Source organism: Scophthalmus maximus, chromosome 13, assembly GCF_022379125.1.
Source record: "Scophthalmus maximus strain ysfricsl-2021 chromosome 13, ASM2237912v1, whole genome shotgun sequence".
NCBI classification, from domain to species: domain Eukaryota; kingdom Metazoa; phylum Chordata; class Actinopteri; order Pleuronectiformes; family Scophthalmidae; genus Scophthalmus; species Scophthalmus maximus.
The window spans coordinates 21,825,669-21,848,857 of record NC_061527.1 but is presented as its reverse complement, the minus strand read 5'-3'; the positions used below and the strand labels follow the sequence as shown (position 1 = coordinate 21,848,857).

Genomic DNA, 23,189 nt, shown 5'->3' with positions numbered 1-23,189 from the left:
GGTTGGAATGAGAATCAGATACGACCGAATACACAGTCACTTGCAGCCGCAAACTATGAAAAGACACGGAGAGGATAAGCAAGTAAACGACCACAAAGTAGAGATGTAACGGTATGAGAGTTTAACATCACGGTTATAGTGACCAAAATGATCACTGTTATCAGTATTTTATCACGGTGTTTTTAAAATATGATGAAAATGTTCAAAAAGTACTGACACGTGAACCTTTCAAAAGAACGGCTCATTGTTCTTTTTGCATTCACTCGGTAGCTCGCTCGACCGCCGTCTCTCTCTCGACGTGCAGGAGGGGAAACTGAAAGTGCACGCCCTCGAAAAACACATAGCTCTCATGACTGACTGATTCTCTCTGCTCGCGTCAAGGGGAGCGGGTGGATTAGGACAGATGAGAATTGGGCAGACCATGATATTAAAATAAAAAGAACGGATCCCATGCGCGACTCGGACTCGCGACTTCATAAAGAGACGTTCAATAGCAATGATCTGCAGACAGGATAGCCACCTTCTGTCAACTGTTCCTCAGCACTTTTGTGAACGCCAACAAATATGCCCATACTTCTGACTTGGTTGTCAGAAATATCTGGTGCGCTGTCACCGCCTTCTGCCATGTTTACTCTGACTCATTGCAAACCCACGCCTGCGCTCCCGCGTCTGGCAGAGCTGGACAGTATCTAGTGTGGCAATCTACCATGGTAGTAAACCAGGGTTTTAATGATAATTCGAATTTGAAAAACGGTTGAACTAACCGCTGGGAATTCACCGTGGTCTACAGTGTAACCGGTAACCGTTTTCATCCCTGCTGCAAAGGTGAGGGCAAGGTTTTATCAGTGTGTCACATCAGGTCAGGTCAGGCTCTGGGTGATGTCACTCCACTGCTTCACCCACCTCGTGACCCTTATCTAACTGATGAGAAATACAGTGCTGCACCTCTGTCTTTGAGGAATGTGTGTGCTGCATGTGACCATTTATAGTCCAGTTATTCTTGTCAATGTGAGCAACAGTTTCCCCAGAGTGCTGAGACGCCTTGCCACTTACTTGACTTTGTCACAGTCCCCTCTGTAGTTGATTCTTTAATTTGCCCTCACATTGTTTCTGGCTGCAGACGTGCAGCGGCTGGCTGACGGAGCCGTGCGAAGATTTACCGTATTTTCCGCACTATAAGGCGCACCGGAGTTTAAGCCGCAGCAGCTAAAGTTAATGATTTGTACATCTATAAGCCGCACTGGACTATAAGCCGCAGGTGTTTTAATGTTTAATTACCATATGTAAGAGTTCGTGCACAGAGGGGATTGTCGGGAGAGAGGTGGCTGCTTGAAGAAGCTCCCATTTATTAACATTTCAACAAACAAGTTGCATATTTGCATAACGTACTAAAACCACCAAAGTCCTCATCTTCAGTGTCGGAAACGAACAGGCTCAGGGTGGCTTCGTCAGCCACTCTCCTCTCTCCTTCGTTGTCGCTCTCAAAACCAACGAACTCCTCTTCGTCACTGTCGGAATCGAACCACCTCTGAAGGGCCTCAGCTGAGCCTGTGGCGGCGTCCTCCTCTTCATCACGCAGCAGTCCAGCCTTTCGGAACCCGTCGGTGATCGTGGATGTTTTGACACTCCTCCACGCCATCAGGATCCATTCGCAAACTTGAGCGAAAGTTGCTTTTCGCTGCTTTAACTGTGGACCGTGGACCGCGGACCGATCATAGAGCCCGTAGAGTTAAAGTTGGTGGACTGTGTCCTGTTAGATTTAGGAGGTCCCCTAGTGGCCGTTAGCTGTCAAAATCCATAGATTAGCCGCACTGTTATATAAGGCGCAGGGTCGAAAAATGGGGGAAAAAGGCGCGGCTTATAGTCTGAAAATTACGGTAAGACCAGAGAGGATCGAGCTACTGCTGATCGGGCACCCAAGTTCTGCGTGCGAATGCTTTTTATGCTTAATAAGCGGCACATTTTGGTGATCTATCTTATGGTTTGTTGTGTGTTGCACTGGTTTTGAAAGGTGCTCTAGAAATAAACTTTATCATTACAAAGAAATGTCCTCATGAAAGTGAACACCAGAGTTGATCAAAACCATCCATAGTTATTCAACCCACTTTGTTACGGCTTTAAAAAATAGTCTCTTGAAACACGTCTATATTTTATACTTCCTACTGGTTGTGTTGAGCATGCTAACATTTGCTAATTAGCGCTTAACACGAGGCTGATGGGAATGAGACCAGAAGAAAAGGTCAGGGATCAAAAAAAGTTATGACATTGCATCGTGAAGGGAGACAGGAATGTCGGTACCGAATCTCTTGGCAAATTTCTTTTTTTACCTGCAACTAAAAAGACAACATCAACCTACTTGGAAAAAAAGTCAGGACACCACCAAGTTCATTAGATTGCATCCTCTTGGAACGACATCTGTATCAAATTGTGTGCCATTCGATTTACTAGAGATAAAGAGTGATTTCACTTACATACAGCAACACTTTGACCTTGTCTCTTGCTCCAGAAAGGTTAAGAGGGCCGACAAGGGATCACCCTCTGGGAACCTAGGACTGTCTGTACGAACCTTTTAGAAATGTTTTCTCAAAAGTTTTGACGCATCTCACTCAAAAAAATGTTCAGCCTCACTGTAAAGCACAGAGTCAGGGAATCCTCATCAAGTCCTCAGGATTCATCCTCTGGGGAACCAGTAATGTCAGTGCCCAATTTTGTGCTAAAAGATATTTCAGTCGTGACCAAGCGACTGATTGACAGATGTACGTTGCCATAGAGCCCTGCTGCCAGAAAACAATATAAAAATGCTACATTCTTAACTTAATAGTCTATAAAATATGATAGTCTAAAAAATTATGGGTTTTTTTCATTGTCATGAAATTGTAAGATTCCAGCTACATTTGATGTGCCAGTTAAACCAATGGCGTTAAACAAGGGTGGCACCATGGCAACCACTTTGGCTTTGCCCTTGTTGAGTATAATATCGGCAAAATAGCATTAAGTCATTGGCCGTGGCGCAGTTCTAAAGAATCTGGATTTAATTGAAATTTCTTTTTTCCTCATTGCAGAAAACAAAAAAATAGTTTTTTTGATTCTGGCGAGAAGTTGTGTCGTGGTCATATCTGTTGTGGATTTGGCTTGGAGGTGTAATAAGAGCTCACATTGGCTGCAAAATCCAGCGGCGGTTTTGCTGTTGCCCGGGGTGACGTGACCATAATAATATGGGCCGATTGACGCCGCCCACAGTTTGATGAGAAATCTGTCAGGTCGGGCTCCGATCTGACACAGACCACGCCGGGAATCTTCTGTACATTCCTCTTTCTATTTTTCGGATTGTGATATGTCTTGTTTACGGAGACCGGTTGCACAATGTACCACTTTGGATTTGAACTCGCTCCAGCTTTAATCTGCAACATCCCGTGTTGCTTTTTCTGTGGCATAGGACGGGAATAATTACCCAGTAGGAGCCATGCTACATAACTAAAAAAAAAATTGTGGCTCGCATTCAGACCATTCAGTCCGGTTCCTGTCGTAGGTTATTATTTCAAAAGTTCTTCTCTATCCTCTGGAGGTTTGGACCGCGCTCCGCAGGGCTGACTTTTGCCTCACACAATAGCAGCCCAGTCAGTGTGTGCTGTGGGCAGAGCAAACATCGTTTCTCCCACAATGCCAGGATCTCCCACACAATGAAGTCACGCATGAAGTTTTCCTCTAAATTCTTCCACATACGGCGAGAAGCATTGTTGCGCTGTGTCACGGGGGACAGATATTTACAGTCAGACGGCCGAGTGCCCCTTCCTCCACAGAGCGCTGGCGGCCAGTGTGCTCAGTCGCGTACGGACGAATCCTTAGATGCTCTTGAGTAAGCCCGTCGTTTGATGTTTGAAATACAGGTTGTTCAACACATTTCAGACTAAATTGTCAATGTTAAAAGCGATTCTTCCATTTATTTTTTGCGCCAAGTCTTTTTCCCCTTCGCCCGTTTATACATTACTTCAGCCAATCTTCTCCTCTCTCTCTCTCTCTTATTCTGTCTATTCCTATCATCCCGCTGCATCTGTGTAAACAGTCACATCTGCACCCTTAAAACTTTTCAGGAGAGCTCTTACGTAATGTTTAGATTCGTCTGCGATGAGCCCTCTCTCGGCGTAATGCAACCCGGGATCTGGGCCTCCCATAACTCTTTGAAAAGAAGTCAGGCCGAGAGCACCTTGACGTCCATAAGTCAAGTCTCTGCTCTGCTGCTTCGCTCTACTTTTTTTTTGTTGGTGTTTTATAACTTTTTTTTCTGCTTCCTCCCCCCTTCATATCCTTACTACCATTCTGCGGCCGTCTCTCCCCGGGCTTGCCAGATTGGGCTATTTTACGAAGGACACAGTATATTGTGGGACCTCCGGGCCAACTGCGGGTCTTGCAGGAGGCCGTGCCAGATATTAATTTGAGGCACTTGCCAGAAACAGCTCCGGCAGGATGCTGGTTATACTGGAGGCACAACGCCGGGGCTGGTCGCTCACTGGAAAACACGAGCGGTGTGTGTTGTTGAGTGCAGAAGCGCTTCACCTCCTCTCATAGACTTTCCCGATTTTTTTACTTATAGGGCAGCTCGATGACTGACGAAGCAATCGGAGGAGACTCTGTCTTAAGCCAGTCACCGTACAACCGCATAGACTTATATTGGGACCGTGGAGCCAAACAATAGCTGGGAAAAGGATTTGAATGGTGCTCGTATTCACAGGCCATATGTTTAACTTAACCGCACTTCTTAACTGTAAACAACTTTCTTTCTGTCTGCATATTTGTATACTCTTGGCAGGCGAGAGTCGCTGCGATGCCAGAAGTGGTTTCGATGTCCCCCCCCACACACACTATAGTTGACCAAAAGGTCCTTCTCTATACCCACAATTCTTTCTAAGGGCCAGCGAGAGGGCGAGTGCCAAAATGCATTGCGCAACCACTGTAACTTGAGAGGTGAGGGAGCAGGGGTGGGGGGGCGGGCGCGGGGTGTGGGCCGTCCGCTCCGGATCGACACACTCCGCACACGTACGACGTGCCAAACCGACAGAGTCCCTTCCAGCGCGCTCGGCCCAGATGTTGCTCCGCGAGAGGAGCCGGAGAGGCGGAGCACAAGAGGCCGTGTGCTGCTAGGCAAGAGCGGTCGGGATGTTTACATAGCAACGGGAGTCCCGAGCGCGTCTAATTACAGGTCGGCTCTCCCCTGTGATGATGCCTTCATCTCAACAGCGCTGTCAAGGGGGAGGCAGCCATTCTGTGCCCTGGCTGTTTATATCTCCCGCCTATTAAATGGAGGTCACCCTGGCATTACCCGCTTTAATTAAAAGCCTGTGTATCTATCGAAGTGTGGAGTATTAACATACTGATCTACGTCATCGCAGTCACCTGCTTTTCTTTGTGTTTTCCCTCACACAGAGGCGCGCGCACACACTCTTCAGCAGGAAGCACTGCAGGTCTCGTATCTCGCGTCTTTGTCCAGGTTCATCGCTTCTTGTCAGCTTGCCCATTTAAGAGGACGCTTGCGTCAATCTGTAGGAGTAAACCCGAGTCCAGCCCCCCTCTCCTCCCGATCTCTCCATAGTTCCAGTAAGCGGGCGTATAAATTTTTTTGTTCAGAGCCAGTAATAAGAGACAGCTGGGGTGATCGTGCGTTTTTCCATTGTGTTTCACAGCCCTGTAAAAAAAAAAAAAAAAAAAAAAAAAATAGAGGAAAGAAAAAGCCACGGGAGCTGGGGAGAGTTGGAGTAAGAGACGTATGCCGAGCGTGACTTCATTGACCACAGAGAGGAGTAGTAATATAAAAAAAAAACCTGGACTCCCTCTGCTCAGTTAACCTTTGGAGGAAATATAAAAAATGTTGTGCTGTCATGTTCTAATGCTCGAGGTTTACGCAACCCGTACGAGTTAACTGCCTCAGAACTTCAGTTGCCTAATCACTCTGCAAAAAAATGGTGCCAACTCTTGGGCGCAGGACTCCGTCTGATAAACAGCCCTAATATGGGATGCAAAGTGAAGGCTTCCAGGTGGCGTCTTTCGTCAGGGACGGCCCCCTCTCGCGGGGCCTCACCTTCCCCACTCCCGTTTCCACCAGATGAGTCCTGCTGAAGGCCCCGTGTCCCAATTTTTTTTTTGGAACGGCCCTTTGGAAAACAGCAGTGTCCCGTCCAGAAAAATGACAGCGGGCCCCTTCTCTGAGCCTGACACCTGCCTTGGATCAGCTTGTTTTTCCTCGCAATTTGTTTTCGGACGCGTAATGAAGACAGAAGTCGTGATCACTGTCGTATAGGAATAAAGTCACCAGTAAATGCAGTGGTAAACCCTTAAAAAGGCACTGGCTATTTCAAGGGTATAACACAACCAGGCTGTTGTGGGAGCTGAACGATGGCCTCCTCCTGTCGTGATTTGAAGCATCTGCGAGACCAAAAAAACAGGGAAACAATTTAAAAATCTCTTTGTTACAAGTTTGAAGCAGTCGCTCATATGCAACCTATTCATGGTTCCTTTGTTCATCACACTTTCTGTTTGTCAACTGTCAAGTTATCTTCTGTATTATTACACGAGCCAGGACGGCATTTGACAAGTCATTCTTCTTCTCCCCCGAAGACGAGAGCAGCCCGGTGGAATGTAGCCCCTTCCAGCCTGTGTGAAAACGCTGTGCGCCGTGCCCTTTCTCACCTCCCTGACTCCCTCACACTGGGCTCACACACTGGCACAAAGGCCCGGCATTGTTTCCCTGTCGATGGCAACCCGCTGCGTCTCGGAGGCCCCCTGATATCACATCCGAGTGATGATGCTTTTGTAGAATATCGCAGGAACAAAGGCACCTTTCTGCGCTCTGCCATTGGATTGAAGTCGAAGAAAGAACGCGCTCTGTGTTTTTCCCGAAGTAGCAAAAGTCCTTTTCCCCGCGTTGGGGTGATAATATGACGTGCTCAACTTTGCTCAGCTGCTGCCTGTCGTTTTTTTAAGCATCTTACTCGACGAACGCAGGTCTACCCGCTTGTTAAACTTTAAAATTAATACATAGTGGTGCCCAGGAGATTCGTGATAAAAGCAGAGGGTGGTGGGGGCTGGGGGGGACTTGATCATCAGTGTCCTTGTGTGAGACACAGAGCCCCCAAAATGGCCCCAGTGTGGGAATGATGTGTGATAGAAAAATGCGTGTGTGAATGGGTGGATATGGCTAGTAGCGTAAAGTACTTTGAGCGGCCATTAAGCCTCAAGCAGCTCTTTATAAACGCAGGCCATTTACCATTACACTAAGTATTATAATTATATTAAGAAATGAAAACTCTTGCAATTTATCAAATTGCATTCTTTCAAATTGTGGTTTTGGTGTAAAACACTAAACCGTTTCGCTTTGATTTGTGAGTGTTGCCTATAGGCGCCACAACATGTTTTATCACCTCGGTTTTTATAACCTTTTAGATTTTCCCAGCTCACACAGACAGTCTTTTTTTAGTGTCCTTCGGGCTTTTTTGGACTGAACTCATCGCCCCACCCTCTCCACCACACTGAGTTTTCATTACTGCCGTGGATGACATTAAATAGTGCCCATTAACGAAAGGCAGATGAACCATCACGAACGAAAATGAGGCTGATATGCACTGCGACGGGACGGGTGACCCCACAGCGCAGCAGCTCTCTGCTTCGCCCTGAATCTTTGTGGATGTATGTAGATGAGGTGGCTGGCTCCCGGACCCCCACCAAGCTGCCGTCAAATACCTCGGCCCTTGCATGCATTTATATGATCGATGAGTGATATGCACTTGAAGCAGCAGGACAGACCGTTTGTCTCCTTTGCCCCCGTCGACTCAGGGAAGACAGCTCTGCTCCTGTACCATCAGTACCTCCGTGTGCTGGATTTGACTATAATGGCTGACGTGCTTCACCTTATGATATCTCACTTGAGTCATATTCGGTGGAGACCTTCCCACACAGCCACAAATAATGCTACTGCGCTGGCGTCACACTGCTGGCGTCGTTTGTGCTTTTTTTCTGCCACGCCCAATCAGCCTTCACTTGTTTTTTTCGGTAACAGCCAGTGCTCGTTTCCTGACCGCGCTGGCCTTTGTCTCCTTTGATAATATAGGTCCGGACAGCACATGTCAGCACCCGTCGGCAAAGACCTCCATCGGTAGCGCCGCCAGTAAAGTCTTTATTCATATTATGCACACATTCTCGCTCTCTCCCAGCGGTCTCACTTTACACAGTGGCTCCTGTTGTTCCCCTGGGAATCGGCCTTGTCGTCCACCTCCTCAAAGCCCTCTGATTTACTGTATGTCTGCATTAAGAGAGGAATGTCGCCACATCAATCTTATCTGCTCGCCCGTAGGTTAATTTCCTTTTTTCTCCACTAAATGCTGATGGTTTACCAACAGGTGCCTTCCCCATCTGTCTTGGATGATAAACAACAACCAGGCTCACTGTCGGTAACAGAAACGTGTTTAATATTCTTCAAGAAGATTTAAAAAAAAATATATATCATGATAAAAACACTCAAAGGACATTTTTTAAAAGTTGGTTTGATTTTAATGCTTGCTAAAATACTTACTGCCCTGCTACCAAACTCCATAGAAGAGAAGCTGAGTTAATCAAAACACGCATTTGCTCATCTCATGCTCACTTTCAATTTTTTCTACGTCCACTTTTTTGCCTTTGGTTTTGACCTTCCAGGCAACAGGCAAGTTGTTTTTTTGATACAGACATGAAGTGGGTGTCCCAGTCCCAGCTCAAGCAACCAACTAACCAACAAACAAACAAACACATAATGGACTGGGGTCCAAACATAACCTCCTTGGCGGGAAAAAAAAAGTTTTAAGTTCAGTAAAAATATATATTGAAAAGAGGCTCCATTTCAATATAAATCAATGAGAAGACAGTAAATGACAATGCTTTTTTTACTCAAAGATGGAAATACAACAGAGTTGTATTACAGAGTCTTAAGCAATGCCCATTTTGTAAAAATCAGCGAATACGTCTTCACCCTCCGCCAGCTGTCGGTTCTGTGTGTGCGGCAAAAACAAAATCTGGATTTTCGGCTCAGCCCAGGCTCTGTAAATCAAAAAAAGAGAAATGGTGCAGACCACTCCACACGACAATGCAAGTGTAATTTGTAAACATTATTCGTCGACATCTTAAGAGACATGCTAGCGGGTTGCGCTAGCGGTTCCGAGATCGCAAGTTCGCAGCCCAGTCAAAGCAGTAAAATCACGACAACAACAAAGAGAAATTCGAACTTTTTCCTAAATCGCTTACTGCCCCTTTAATAAGTAATGTAGTTTAATTTGTAGCCAAGCTGGTAGCGTTTCTCTTAGAAAAGGAATGTAAGAAACTCCCTTTGCTACCAGAATGGCTGTAACTAGTTTTTTTAATATATTGTCATTACAAGTAAAAATGTTCACAATAAGTTATTTATTAGATTCATGTACAGTACATGTACTGTTTATGCCTTTTTTACTTGACCGCGTCCCCTCCCAGACCTTTTTTGCAAATGCACTTTGTCACCCTTTTGTTTTCTGTGCCTTCACTGCTGCTGAGGTTTTTACATCTACAGGAATGTAAATCTTTTTCCCTTCACCTGTTAACATACTCAGGCTTTGGCTGCTTATCCGTCTCCCACGCAAATATAATATAATCCCTTAAAACTCCTGTCTTTCAACTGTTCTTTTTTTTCCTCAATTTTATGCCAGCTGACAAGATCATGGTAGATGAATCTACCAATAAAGTGTTTGGGTGATATTGAGTTACTGATAGGTTGGTGGTATATCGGACTTCAGATTTTACACTTTGATGGGGGAGTTTACGACTTCCCTAATGGGAGCGCGGTCTCACCGCTGCCACCCCTCCCTCCCTCCCTCCCTTCATCCCATTCCAGCTTCCTCCTCTCATGCCTCCAATTTTACACTCCAGAGATAAATCCTTTTCATAGGCCGGCCAGTGAAGTGAACTTACACTACCCTTATGAAAAGGCTTTGCTCACTTCCTGTAGCAGTGGCTCAGGGTTCAGGGGTGAGTGGGCATGGGCTAATGTCAACACTGCACAACTAGTTATTCTTTGCTCCAAAGCCCCTTAGGAAAACAAAAGCAGGCAGAATATTACGTTCCCCAAACTGGTCTGCGTGGTTCGCGGTTCATGGGAATCGTGCCCCGCAGTTAAAGAGAAAGAAAGACCAGAGGATTCGGGTAATCCCGCAGTTCATATGGGAACGGGGATATCTGAGATACGGAGCAGATTTATGAAACAAAGAGGCCCTTCTGGTATCTATTGTAATTAAATTGGCTTAATGTTATCTTTAGTATTCAAAAATGCATCAAGTTCCATTATTGTCCTCCTCTGCCCCATTGTTTTTTTCATATAGGCTATTATGGCATTGTTTTTTACGAGGCCCATGTTGACATAATGTAAAGCTATCTTCGCTGCTTCGACTGAAGCAACACAATCAGCCCGCTTGCTGGAGGACACTGGGAACTCGACATGTGAGGATGTGTACACACACGCATGGAGGGGAAGGTTCTGTTTGTTTATCTTCGGAAATGGCTTTGTGGGAATACCAGATTTGTCCCTAACTGGCACACAAGGCTGACATCACTTCCTGTACCCAGCGCTTGGCTCAGTGCCCTAGGCGTGGAGAGCAACAAAGTGCATTCTCTGGAAACAGACGCATTTATCTCCAGCGGGGGCCTGAGATACGAGGGGACTGCATTGATAAACGCACCAAGGGAGGGTCCTGTATTTGTTCCCTTTCAAAATGAAACTCAACAATGAACACGCAGTCCACTTGCCGGTTTTGTGTCCTGAGTAACGTAGGTTAAATATCTGAGATTTAACCTGAAGTATGAAATAAAAGACAGATGATTTTCTCTCGATCTGAAATAATAAACTAAGTTGGTCATTGGCTGCAATAGTTAATCGATTAATCGATTAGTAATCGACTACTAAATGAATCGCCAACTATTCAAGAAGACCTTCATGATCGATTAATTGGTTTAAAGTAGTTTTTATAAAAAATAAGGTCAAAGTTCTCTGATTTCAGCTTCTTCAATGTGAATATTTTCAGATTTCCTTGCTCCTTTATGACAGTGACCAAAATAAATTTGGTGTGTGGACAAAATAAAACATAATTTTTGGGTTTGGGAGACACGGTCAACATTTTTCACCATTTTATTTACCAAACAACTAATCGATTAATCGATAAAAATGATTGACAGATTAATCAATAATGACAAGAATCGTTAGTTGCAGCCCTAATCGGAAGTAAAAACTGCGGCCATCTGTCATGGATTATTTTGTAAGTATGTGGCTGGTTTTGCTAACTTAAAAAGAACTGCTTCTGACAGATTGTTTTCACAAACTTCAAGACAATCAGCAGTTCTGCATAATATCCATTTAGGCCTCTTCACCTAAACTATGATGTGAGTCCACTTTCAAAGGATTGTAGTCTGAAAATAGTGAAGATGAAAGCAGGACTTTTGATCACCTTCCTTTTTTATTGGCGGTCACACCAGGCTGGAGTGAAAGATTAGTGTTTTGAAATCACAAGGTCACAGTCCAAAAGTAGCCTGCCAAAGACAGTGAGAAGTGTCTGGTGACATCACCGCCCGGACCCCACACTGTTCAAATATATCAAAACATCTGTATTTCTTCTGTCTCTGCCTCTTTAATTTGGATTTACTGTGTTTACTTCCTGACTTACCTCGAACACCATAACAAGCCAGAATCCATTTTAGGGCAGTGCACAGTATAATCATAAAAGAACATAATTAATAACTCTTTGCCCTTTTATGTAATACAACATCCAGAGTTTCTGCTTTTGTCGGAGACGGTGCGTGTATACTTGGTGCTGCTCCCTAAAAAAGGCATGTAACTGAAGAAATAAATGTTTAACTGTGGCGGTTAGAAAAAAAGTATTAGGTCAGCGTGCACGTCAGCCATCTTTCATGTTCATATCCTTTACTCGTGTAGAATGAGTCACACATTGGACCCGCGGTTATGTCCTGTGCAGGAATGACCCAACATTTGAAAATGTAACTAAAAAATGAAGATATTGAACTCAGGAAACTTTAAACAAAAATTCCTGTGAATAAGAAAGAACTTTTCATATTCTTATAGCACTTTGAAATGGCTCTCGCTCTCCCACTTTGTCTTCAACCACTCACCACCTACATGTAAACTGACATTTCATCTGCTTTCACCACATACAACTTACATAAATTTTCTTATTCTTATCCAATATTTACTTTTTGAATATTGTGTTTACACATTACACCACTAATCCTAACATAATATGTCTCAGCTATGGCTTTATCATGGTAACCGGTAGGTTGAACTCTATCAAGCCAAAAAGTGTCTCGGGCAAAGATCCAGCTCGAGTCACTGTAACTTCCTGTGCCCACCTACAGCAAGCGAGGGTGAAAGCAGCGACGAAAGTTTATGATCTTAACAAGTTCGCCGTCTTTTTTTCCACCTTGTAAGTTCCCTCTGTTTTCTTCACTTTCACAAGTGAAAACACAACAGCGTCTCACTCAGTTACATGTGGTTTCACTCCTGTGACAGTTGTCATAGTTCGACAGCCTCATTTTTAACAGCGTTAGTGGCTCCAGTGTTGTCTTTACCTGAGCACATTTAATGTTTAAGGCACCTTTTAGTCTGATGGTGTCCATGTGGAGATGTCCCCAGCTGAATGGCAGGATTGTGGACAGTGTCTGATAAGAAACGTCTTTTGGATGGATCTCATTGACTTTAGAAACTCAGATTAATTTTTCATGCTTTTTGCCTAATATGACCTCGGTGAGGCCCGTTACAAAGAGACTGTCCTTCGCCAAAAAAACACCAGATTGGTTGTATTTTGATGCAGCGTATTTCGACTTAAAGGGGCGGTAAGTGATTCCAAAGCCATACTCGTTTTGTAAAAATCTGCAATATTTCCTCACTGTCCGTCAGCTGTCACTTTTGTGTGCGCGCCGGAAAAAAAATTCTTGGTTTTTGGCTTAGCCCAGGCTCTGTAAATCGTAAACAAAAAATTGGTGCAGACCGCACCACACAACACTGCTGTTTACAAACTGCACACAGTTTGTAAACATCTCTCGTCGACACCTTAAGAGACGTGCTGGCGGGTGGCGCTGCAACTCCGCGGTTTTGGCCTAGTAGTTGGTGTGCGGGACTCCCATACCAGAGGTCGGGCGTTCGCAGCCCGACCAGAGCAGCAAAATCACAACAACGACAAAGAGATAAACAAGCTACCTCCGAAAAATGCTTACTGCCCCATTAAGTGATGGTTTTCAAGACCTCTAGCGGTACTTATGTACATGGCGCTGGACCTGGTAAGTCCGGGAAGTTTGTGTATTTTAAATGGATTTGCTTTTTATTCTGTAAAGTAACCTAACCATAACCATCACCTTACATTACCTTTACAAGCTCATCAACCCTGCGTTGGTACAGCAAATAAAGCCCCATGATGCTCTGAGGCCAAAAAGTATTTGAGGCCTGCCTGCTGTCACCGGTAGAAGCGATATTTTAGGAAACGTTCGCTTTGGTCGTTTTTACCGCATTGCTACGACGTGGTTCGTACTAGTTGGAGGACTTGCAGAGTTTTGTGCACTACAAGCTATTGGAGGGTCAGCGGGCAGTACCTGGTCTAGTTCAGATTGCTTTGTTCACAAGTTGCACATCTTTCCCTACTTTAAATAGTGTGGGAAATTCTTGACTTCTTGCCGTTTAAATCATATTCTAAACTGTTTATTCAGTAGTTAAAATCTTTCTTAATCATTCAATCTATTCCAGTTGCATGTGATGTGAATGTGACTCGACATCACAGCTCGTCTGAAGGGAAGGATTGGGCTGATGGTGATAATGATGATGTTGATGTTGGATCTGTTGGGTCGCATCAGGAGCTGGTTGTCCTGGTAGCGTTTGGTCCTGAAGCCTCGTCTGTTGCTCATTGAACCTGACACGCACAGTCCCACAAAAATGAATTGTCAGGATAAACGTTACTGTAGTTCTGCTGCAGGGTCCGTTTGCCATGGTTGGCTTCAGTGAGATTGATGGTGTTGGATCATTCGTCTTCATACAGCGCACATTACCTCAGATATCATGTGTGTGTGTGAGATCCTGGGGAAATTAATCATCCAACCACGTAATTACAGAATGTTTAAAATGATGTTGTGCCCCCAAACTATGCTGCAAACAGACAGAATTTGGTAATAGATCATTTCCATGTAATTATCTGTGGTTTTGGAGATTTAAGTTTGTAGCTTTCAACAATGTAGTTGCACAGGGACGTTACTGTGGTACCAAATTACCGTTGTTATAATACAAGCTACAAAAGAGTCTGGAAGTTGAACTTATCATTATTATTTTTTTGGCATATTTCATTGTCGGATATAGTTTGGGATCGTTTACAAAGTTACGTCTCTCTGAAGATGTTTAATAAATCTGTAGAGATTACTGTTGCAGCTGGGAAACCAGATTCACCATCAGATTTTCTTTTCTCTGTCGATGTTGAGTTCAGGAGGTACTTGTGGTATAGTCTGCAGAGTGTCTGGTAGGCTCAGGCCGGACTTGTTTTTCTGGCAGCGTGAACAACAGTTTCTCTCATTCCTCTGCTGTGGGCGTTTGGCCTGGCCAGCTAAACGGCACTAGCGGCAGCTGGACAGGACACACTCTGTGCTCCGGGCCATCGATGGCCGAGGAAACAGAAGAGGTGGCTCGAGGGGGGAAGGCGGAGGAGACGGGGCAGACAGACAAGGTGACAGAAGACACAAAGCCGTGGCAGGACCGACATATGCTTTATTTCCTCTGTCCTTGGAGGTTGTGGGCTAATGGCGATGGCATATGTAATGCATTAGAACTCAGCTGGTTTCAACTTGATAGAATAACTGAATGCTTAGTGAAGGCCCCTGTCCGTTGCTATGTTTCATCTTGGAAGGTTTTTCCATTGACGCACTGTCGATTATTAGAGTAAAACTGTCTGTACGGCTCAGAGCAGAGTCCGATCTGCAATGAATTATCTGTGCGAAGCTTTTATTAACCAGATGTTCGTTGGATGGTTCATAGAGTCGGGTCATGAGTCGTCCAAACACAAGGCAAAAGTGTCAATACGTTCGAACAGCCACACTGCTGTCGTAAGAGGGGAGACGGGGACTTCTGATGGGGTGTACTGGTGCTTTAACTAGGCCCGCACGATAACTACTTTTTGTTGCACGATATATTGTCCCGGAAATTATTGCGATAAACCATATCATCGTCATTTTAAGACCATTTTTTGTCAATGAATCACGTGAGCTTGCTCGTTGCGTCACAATTTGGGTTGCTGGCCTCAGACAAAACAAGCAATTTGAAGACGTGGTGCCTTTAGAAAAATATGAAGACATCCCTATTTTGTGACATGTTACCGACCAAACCAGTAAAAGATGAATCATACAACGAGAAAAGATGAGAAGATAGAAGCAGCGAGACTTGCTGGACTGTCGTTGACATTCATTCTTATGTAAACAAACACGCCTGTGGACACAATGGCGATAAAAATTATTGAGTTCAAATTCATGTATCTTACGTTAAGTCGACAGCGTAATTATCGTGACAGGCCTAGCTATCACAGCAACTTGGTGATAGTGGAGCATTTAACAGCTAAAGGGCCAAATATTTCCACAAGTTCGTGAAGAGCGATTATGATTTGATATCTCCACAAACATGGCCCCAGATTAATGCTAGTGTTGCTCTGTATCTGCTGGATGTCATCGTGTAGTGGACTGTTTGACCTCAAGTTATCAACTTTAAAGCAGATAATAAAACCTTTTCCGTCCAAATGACCGTTATATAGCGGACAGGCTCGAATCTCGTCATTGATGGGGATAAACGAAAGGTCAAAAGGTCACAAAATCATTAGTAATCAAGCCCCTTTTGGAACACGAATACTTATTACAAATTCCATAAAAAATCTGGCCAGCATTCGGTGAGATTGTCTCGCCCTGGAACGACGTACACAGGCTAATAACAAAGACTAATATTGCCTTTCGTAGGCTTGGCAAGCAAAGGCCATGAGGCTTTGAATGCCCGTCCTTTTTCGATCCACGTTCCTCCCTCTTCTGTCGGATTTGTCAGCAATTAGGAGAATCAGATCGCTGCCCAACAAGTATCGCAATCTCTTGGCAGTCGCCCAGATAGGATTACGTTTTTCTCTGTTTCTCTGGCAGTTGTTTGTTATTCTCCGTGTGTGAGGGGGGAAAAAGTGAGCCGCGCTGCCCTCGGACCTGTTTGTGGGAGCGAGGCGTGATGACATGGTCAGAGAGGGAATAGGGCTCGAGTCCTGTGGGAGGAAGAGGGAGGACGCTGCAATACTGATTCACCACACGTTTTTGTCATCATTCCCTTACAGCAAGACATGCTGTTTTAATATATATACGTTTGCTCCCAATAAGAGGTTCAAAAGGTAATTTCCATGGGCTTGGTGTAAATTCACAAGAAGAAGCCGGGCATCGCAAAGTCCTGGTGGAGACATGTTTCACGGGGCTCAGGAGACAAATGTGGTAACAATGAAGCATCTGTGTTTTTCTCACTACAAGAGGAGGGGAGCTGTGCCATGATCTCTGGCTTTACGCTGATCTAACATAGGCTTATTGGACGGCACGCAAAGTCAAAACAATAGCGATGTGTTCTGAGCAAATAAATAATCATAAAAAAAGGTTTTCCCCCCTTAGCTGCACCCCACTGCTGAGGCACCGTGTTTTTTTGGAGTCAGTCGGGGGGGGGGGGGGGGGGGAATTTAACATTGTTATCGAGCTGTCTTTCACTTTGCCTCTAATTATTTCCAAATGTTCCATCTGATTGTTGCTGGCAACCTTTGCGTCTTTAGCGTGATGTGTTTGAAATGTGAGCGGGGCCTTGGCTGGTACGAGGGTACAGGGGTAAAACACAAGGTCTGACCCCTGAGGGAGGGAGGGAGGAAAAAAGCCAGCCACAGACGCTCTCATATGGCGTACATGACTTTCTAATGGAAAAGAGCTGTTAGGTACCTCACTGAAAAACTCTTTTTTGTGCCACCCCGACTTTTTGTGAGACGTATCTGCGAAGTTATACCCCGGGTGCTTTAAAGTGGGTCATGCAGGCGACAAAAAATGCAAAAGAAAGTTTGCACATAGGTAGATCTCCGGCTGCGGTTAACCACCTGACAGCTTGTGGCTGAAGGAGAGGAAATGCAGTCCCAACACATATGTGTTTGAGTCGAGCATGGTCCCCGACATGTACAGTAAACCGTTCGTCACAGCTGACTGTGCAGCAGACACGGTGTCCTAACATCATGCTGAGTGCTGCTCTGCTCGATTGACCGACCTCAGTCCCTGTGTCTTTTATTTTCTTTTGTCGTTGTCCTGGACGCGCTGGTGTGTGTGTGATTTTAAATAAAAAACATGTACCACAGTAACTAAAGAGTAAGTGTCCATCTCTGTCGTGGCTGATGAAGATATCTAACATTGTCAGGCAGTTTGCATAAAAAAAATCAGCATCGTTTTAAGTTGATGGTGTTTATATCGATGAACAGCAGGGCAGAGGCAATGATTTGCAACAAAAGGCGGCTTCAGTCACTCGAGTCAATTCGTCAGACTTCATGCAGCTTCCTCTGAAACCACAATTGGCTCCGTGCAACCTGATTCACATGCGCGGTCGTGCACCTCAACGTACCCTTTCGCTTCTGCTTCAGCTGCTCTCAGTTGTTCAGTGAGTTGTGGAATCGCAGCACTGCCCCTTTAAGTGTAAAGTCGGCTTCTCTTTACTCAGCCTGTAGATGAGCTGCTCTATATATGTATATGCTATATATATATATACAGTATATATATTGTTCAAAGTAAAAACCTACACATTCGGGCACTGAGAGAAACTGTAAGATTTATTTGTAATCAAACAAGCTTTCATCATGTGCGACTGGGTGTTTTAATCCTTCAAATTTATGGTTTTCCCCTACCGCAGGGCCTTTGTCTCGAAGCCCGTGTGAGCTGCTGCCGGTGGGGATGGCACACCCGGTGCAGGCCATGCTAAAGAGCTTCACCGCCCTGTCGGGCTGCGCGGGCAGGGGCACCACCAGCCTCGCTCAGGAGGTCCACATCATCAACCTGAGGGGACGCGCTCCAGAGGGACCAGACAGCCCACCGGCGGAGGTGAGTCATCTCGAGTGAAAGAAACTAGACTTATTTTCGCACCACCATAATTATCTCTTTATACCAGAAAGGAGTCAAGACTTGACTTTGGGCCAAAATTAAACAGGAGAGAAGCAATCAGCCATCCTTTTAACCCATATTTGCTCTCACAATACAGTAGTGAAATATTAATAAAGCAGCATAGGTTGGACTTTTTGTTGTTCAGCCTGATAAAGAATGCAAGTGCACTCGATGTTTCCACTGTCTTCGTTTGCTCTGTTTGTATCAATGAATCTGATAATGGCTGCCAGTCCCTTTTTCCTTTTCCTCATAAGGAAACCTCTCGTCCAGAGCGAGGGAGGGAGTGAAGGCCTGGTCACATTGAAGTCCCTTAACGTGTCCGCACAAGCACTAAAGCTACTGGCCGACCAGCTACCATGCTAGTCAGTCTCTATAGATGTTTGAGCTTATATTTATTTTCTACACCCTCCTGGCACTTTGTATGCCCCTGCATATATTTTTTAAATTTATATATATATCCGTCCTTGGTCCGTCTGTACAGTTTTGTGATTGTGATATCTCAGGAGCGCCTTTGAGGATGGAGGTCAAGGATGAACTGAGGTCTCCTTGACCTCATGAAGTTATTTTTTTTTTTGTGCCATAACTCAAGAATTCATTCACTAATTATGATTAACTACACTTATTACCTTTTATTAAATCCCTTCACTACTAATACTACATGACTCTTGAGAGACATAATCTGTGGGAGCAATCTGCTTCTTGACTGGTAGCGGAGGCATACGAGTGCGAGGCAGTAACTCTAACTAGTTATTAAAAAGGGGAAAACGTCTGCTGCCAAACTCATTAATGGAACAGTAAGTTCACGCAGTTTGTTTAAAAGATATACTGGAACGGTTGACTGCTGTCTCATGACCGTCTGCAAAGCATCGCTTTTCTGTCGAGCAGTTTACACTCGGAGGTTATTTAACAGTGGGTATAGTGCTACTGTACCCATCTGATACGCCCAGATATCTTCCACCATTTTGAACCCACAGGGCTCCGTGTTGCCTCAGCCTCTCTGGCTTGTTATTGGCACAAAGTTCACCAAAGATGAACTCGACGTGATGTACTCTGCCCTTACTTTTAAAATGGTGCTGTGACTTGGCCCCAATGCACCACTGTTTGATGTCAGTGTTGTTGGAGACTCTCCTGACGATCCCTCGGGGCTCACCCTACCTGACGCATGACTCTCTAGAGGGTGAGAAAAAAGAAAGAAAAAAAAGACAGCGATCCGTCATTTAAACGTTTGGCACTTTCCAACCGCTCGTTTGTTTCGCACGGTTTGGTTCACCGGCTCAAACCGTGAGCACATTTCCTGACAATGTTCCAAAACTCAAAACGTCTTGTTTTTTTTTAAAAACCACTCCCCGTCTTCAGGTGTTACACATCATGCCTCACGGTGCGACCCCGCCATAGTTCGCCATAGTTCGACGATGAATCATGGGCCCACGGCCTTCAAAAAAAACGCTGCCTCTGTATTTCAAACTGTCCCGAGTTCCCACCCCCCAACCCCTCAGTCACAGAAGTGTGAAAAGCAGCATGTATGGACTTGCCATCCACACGCACAATATGTGTGAATGTGCTGCATCAGCAGGTAAATAGAGATCTGACTTCAGATGTCAGGAGCTGTGCTTTGTTCTGAATCTGTACATTTCTGTCATCACAACAGGAGCACAACAGGTTGTGATCTGTCATGTTTACTCCACATGTGTAATGTGGAGGTGTTCAAGCAGCTATGGGCCTTTTTATGTGTGTCAGATTATTATTATTATTTTTTTGCTCATGTCGTGCTGGGCTATAGATTGTGTCACAGCATTCCCATTGCAATGGAGGCATTTGCTAAAGAACTACTTTTCCCTGCTTGACAGTAACTAGCACAGTTCACTTTCACGAGTAACCTTAAAGGAAAAACAGTGTAACCCGAATCTGATAAATCACCAAGTATTTATGTTTATTTAATTACAGTGCGGTCTGCGGTCTCGTTCTGTCACATCAAAACAACCTTTCAGACCTAAGGATTTAAGTGGTGTACATATCTTAACTTAAATCAAATCGACGGGGCACTCCAGCAGACTTGTGTCCTTCCAACATCTCGCCGCGTTTCATCTAGCTGCAGACATCCTCGTGTCAAGGTGGATCATGATTGGACGCAGATAGATGTTCACACAAAACAAGCCGAAGTGGGTTTTGTCTACACCTGCTGTCAGATAAGATTGTTGGTCTCCTGCATTCCAGGTAGTTCTCAGACCCGCTGTCTGAGTGGCCCTTTTTTTGGGGGACAGATCATTGAGTTTAATGCAAAGACAAAAGCATCAAGGATTTGTGACACGACAGGCAACAAAGATCTTTCCTGTTCTTAAACTCACGCGGACAGTCAAAGCTTTATTTTCGCTGATGTTAAAGCAGACTGTCTTGTTTTTACTTGGCCAAGAGTCAAGGGACTCTTCTGCTGGTAGCGATGAACAAAATAGCGGTTCATAGATACAAGGTCTTTCTGTAAAACATATTTGAATGTGCTTTTCCTCGCCAGAATTCATATTCTTACATCTTTTAAAGAGTTCATCTATAAGGATTTAAAGCAGGTTAGTGCAACAGTGAAGAATTTTTTTTTACTTTCCTGTGACTTCGCTACAGTTTTAGGATCTTCGAACTTTATGCTTTTTCACCACTGGATTGGTGGAGCCTAGATATCCTGGATATATTAAATAAGAATAATAATTTAATCTGAAAATCTGTAAGTGACAAAGCATTACTGTTATGCAATCCCCAGTAAAACCTTAGCAACATCCAATCTTTTCAAATCCATTTAGTCACTTTTGGTGTAACCCTCTTCTCCGTGGTCAACTGAGGAATTGTGTGGAGGAGGTAGAAATCCAGCCGTCTGTTCCCCTTGCCTACAGCCTTGGCTGCAGAAGGTCACTCCGGCGCTGGCTGAGATTAAGTGGCCCCGCAGAACCCCGTTCTGAGCAGGCGATTCTGCTTGCGATTAGATAAGATCCCCTAAAGGACACTCAGTCACTCTGCCCACTCACGCCCCGGTCCTTGATGACTTTTCCACCTGAGACGTGGACACACGATTCGACGTGCTCGGGACACAAGCAGCCCCTTGCTCGGTGCTCAGCCTTCGCCAGGCGACAGACGGTCTCATTGACACAGTCTGGCCCTGTTCTTTCAAGACAGGATGAGGTGATAATCCAGTGGAAAAAAAGGAATTATTGCTCGAAGCCAAAGCGATTTTAAACCGTTTAAGATCTTTGCCAGATTCGGGCAAGGCTGCTCTCACCTTAAAAAGATGTGAAAAAAAGGACCATGTTGCTCTTTGATTCTTTATCTTTGGCCGCTTTGGAATCTGCAGTAGTTTAGGAGGTTCTGGAACAGAACTATGAAACTCCACAACCTCTACTCTTTATAAAGAATATTCCACAGAATGCTGGCTCAGAAAAGGTTTGTAAAATAGCCGCATTGTGGATTCACAAATGTTACCTTGGATTCTGATGGCAACTTCGTTTCATGGTGAAATATATATATTTTGAAATAAAGTCTAAAATTGAAATGAAGTATCAGAACTCCTAGATAAACATTTCAGGCTATGCTCAGTGTACAAAAACATATTTTTGAAAATAATAATAATAATAACAAAGACATTTAAAAAAAATACCAAATGAAAAGATCTTTCGGTCGCTGGGTTGAAGACCATCCTAAACTCAGATGATTTAGAGAAATATGCCTGGGAAATCTAAATAACAACCTCCCCGGTAGAAGTAATACATTAAAACTGAAGTATTTCATTTACAGCAGCAATTAGGGGCACCTCCTCAACTTCAGCCTGTTAATCGATTTTGGTTCTTAGATTTGGAAGCATGCACATGGATTTCACCCACAGTAATGGGTCTTTCCCCCCCCTGTTTGCTTTGGCACATGCGTCCTTTTTTGCTTATTTTCTAAGACAGCAGAGAGTTGCCTGGTCAGTCTGCCATTATGTAGATTTCCCCCCACTTCTCCTCCTCACCTCTGCCGATGGGGAGGAAGAGGAAGTGGTGTCTGGGCCACGGAACGGACTGTATATGGGTGTTTGGAACGATGGCCCCCTCAGCACAAGAGGTGCCTGTGGCTGCAGCTTCGGCTGTCTGGGACGAGGGGGCCGCCGCAGAACACGATGTGCCCCGGTGACTTCTCACCAAGTTTCTGCGAAGCAAAGCCTTGACCTGGTAGGGGAATAAATCTGCATTGCACACGGTGCACATGGATTAATATGGATAAGGGGGAATCACACGGTCACATTCACACACATTCATACACAGACACACACACACACACACACACACACACACACACACACACAGGCCGTGCAGCTGCGATGTGTGAGGCCTGCTTCACATCTCTCTCAGGTCCATATGTGAAAGTCGCGGTTCGCAGTTTGCCCATGTTTTCAGTGAAGACGTGAGAGCAATTAAATGTTTCCGGCCCGCGCCGTTGAACCCATTCTGTATGGGTATTAACCAAGGGGTATGAGCCGTTATGCGCGGAAAGAAATGCACAGCTGGACCTGACTCGGAATACACACTTTGGCTCCTGGCCAATCTCCACACCAGAGCGGCGTTATTAAGTGCAACAGAACACCTCAGCAGTGACTGGGCATGACATTAACGGGGGCTCGCAAGTCACCGCTGAATAACAGACCAGAGGGAGAAAGTATGTAATCATTCATTCACTTGAAGCCAGAAGTGCACACGATAATATTTTGGTATAGTATTCCCGTTTTGTGAAGCCGCGTGTGCATCTCTGCTCAGGTGAAGTTAACTGCATCTCCATGCGAGTAAGTTAATCGTCTTCTTCGTTCCTGATGCATCCGTAATAAAAGTATGAATCACGGTGCGGCTGATTCACATTAACGACTAACAACAGCTGTCGGGCCCTTGTGTCAGTGTGGAAGAATGAACGTGCTAATTGTTCAGCCTTCAGGTTTGCAAGTGTTGCTTCACCAAAAAACAAAA

General features: G+C 44.8%; 1 protein-coding gene across 1 annotated transcript in view; it reads left to right on the top strand.

The window, feature by feature from the left end:
* Positions 1–23,189, top strand: part of tgfbr3 (transforming growth factor, beta receptor III) — a 69,830-nt gene that overhangs the window by 5,766 nt on the left and 40,875 nt on the right. The window contains exon 3 of the mRNA XM_035647256.2: positions 17,969–18,156. Coding sequence (XP_035503149.2) covers positions 17,969–18,156 — 188 coding nt within the window. The remainder of the gene's footprint in view (positions 1–17,968; positions 18,157–23,189) is intronic.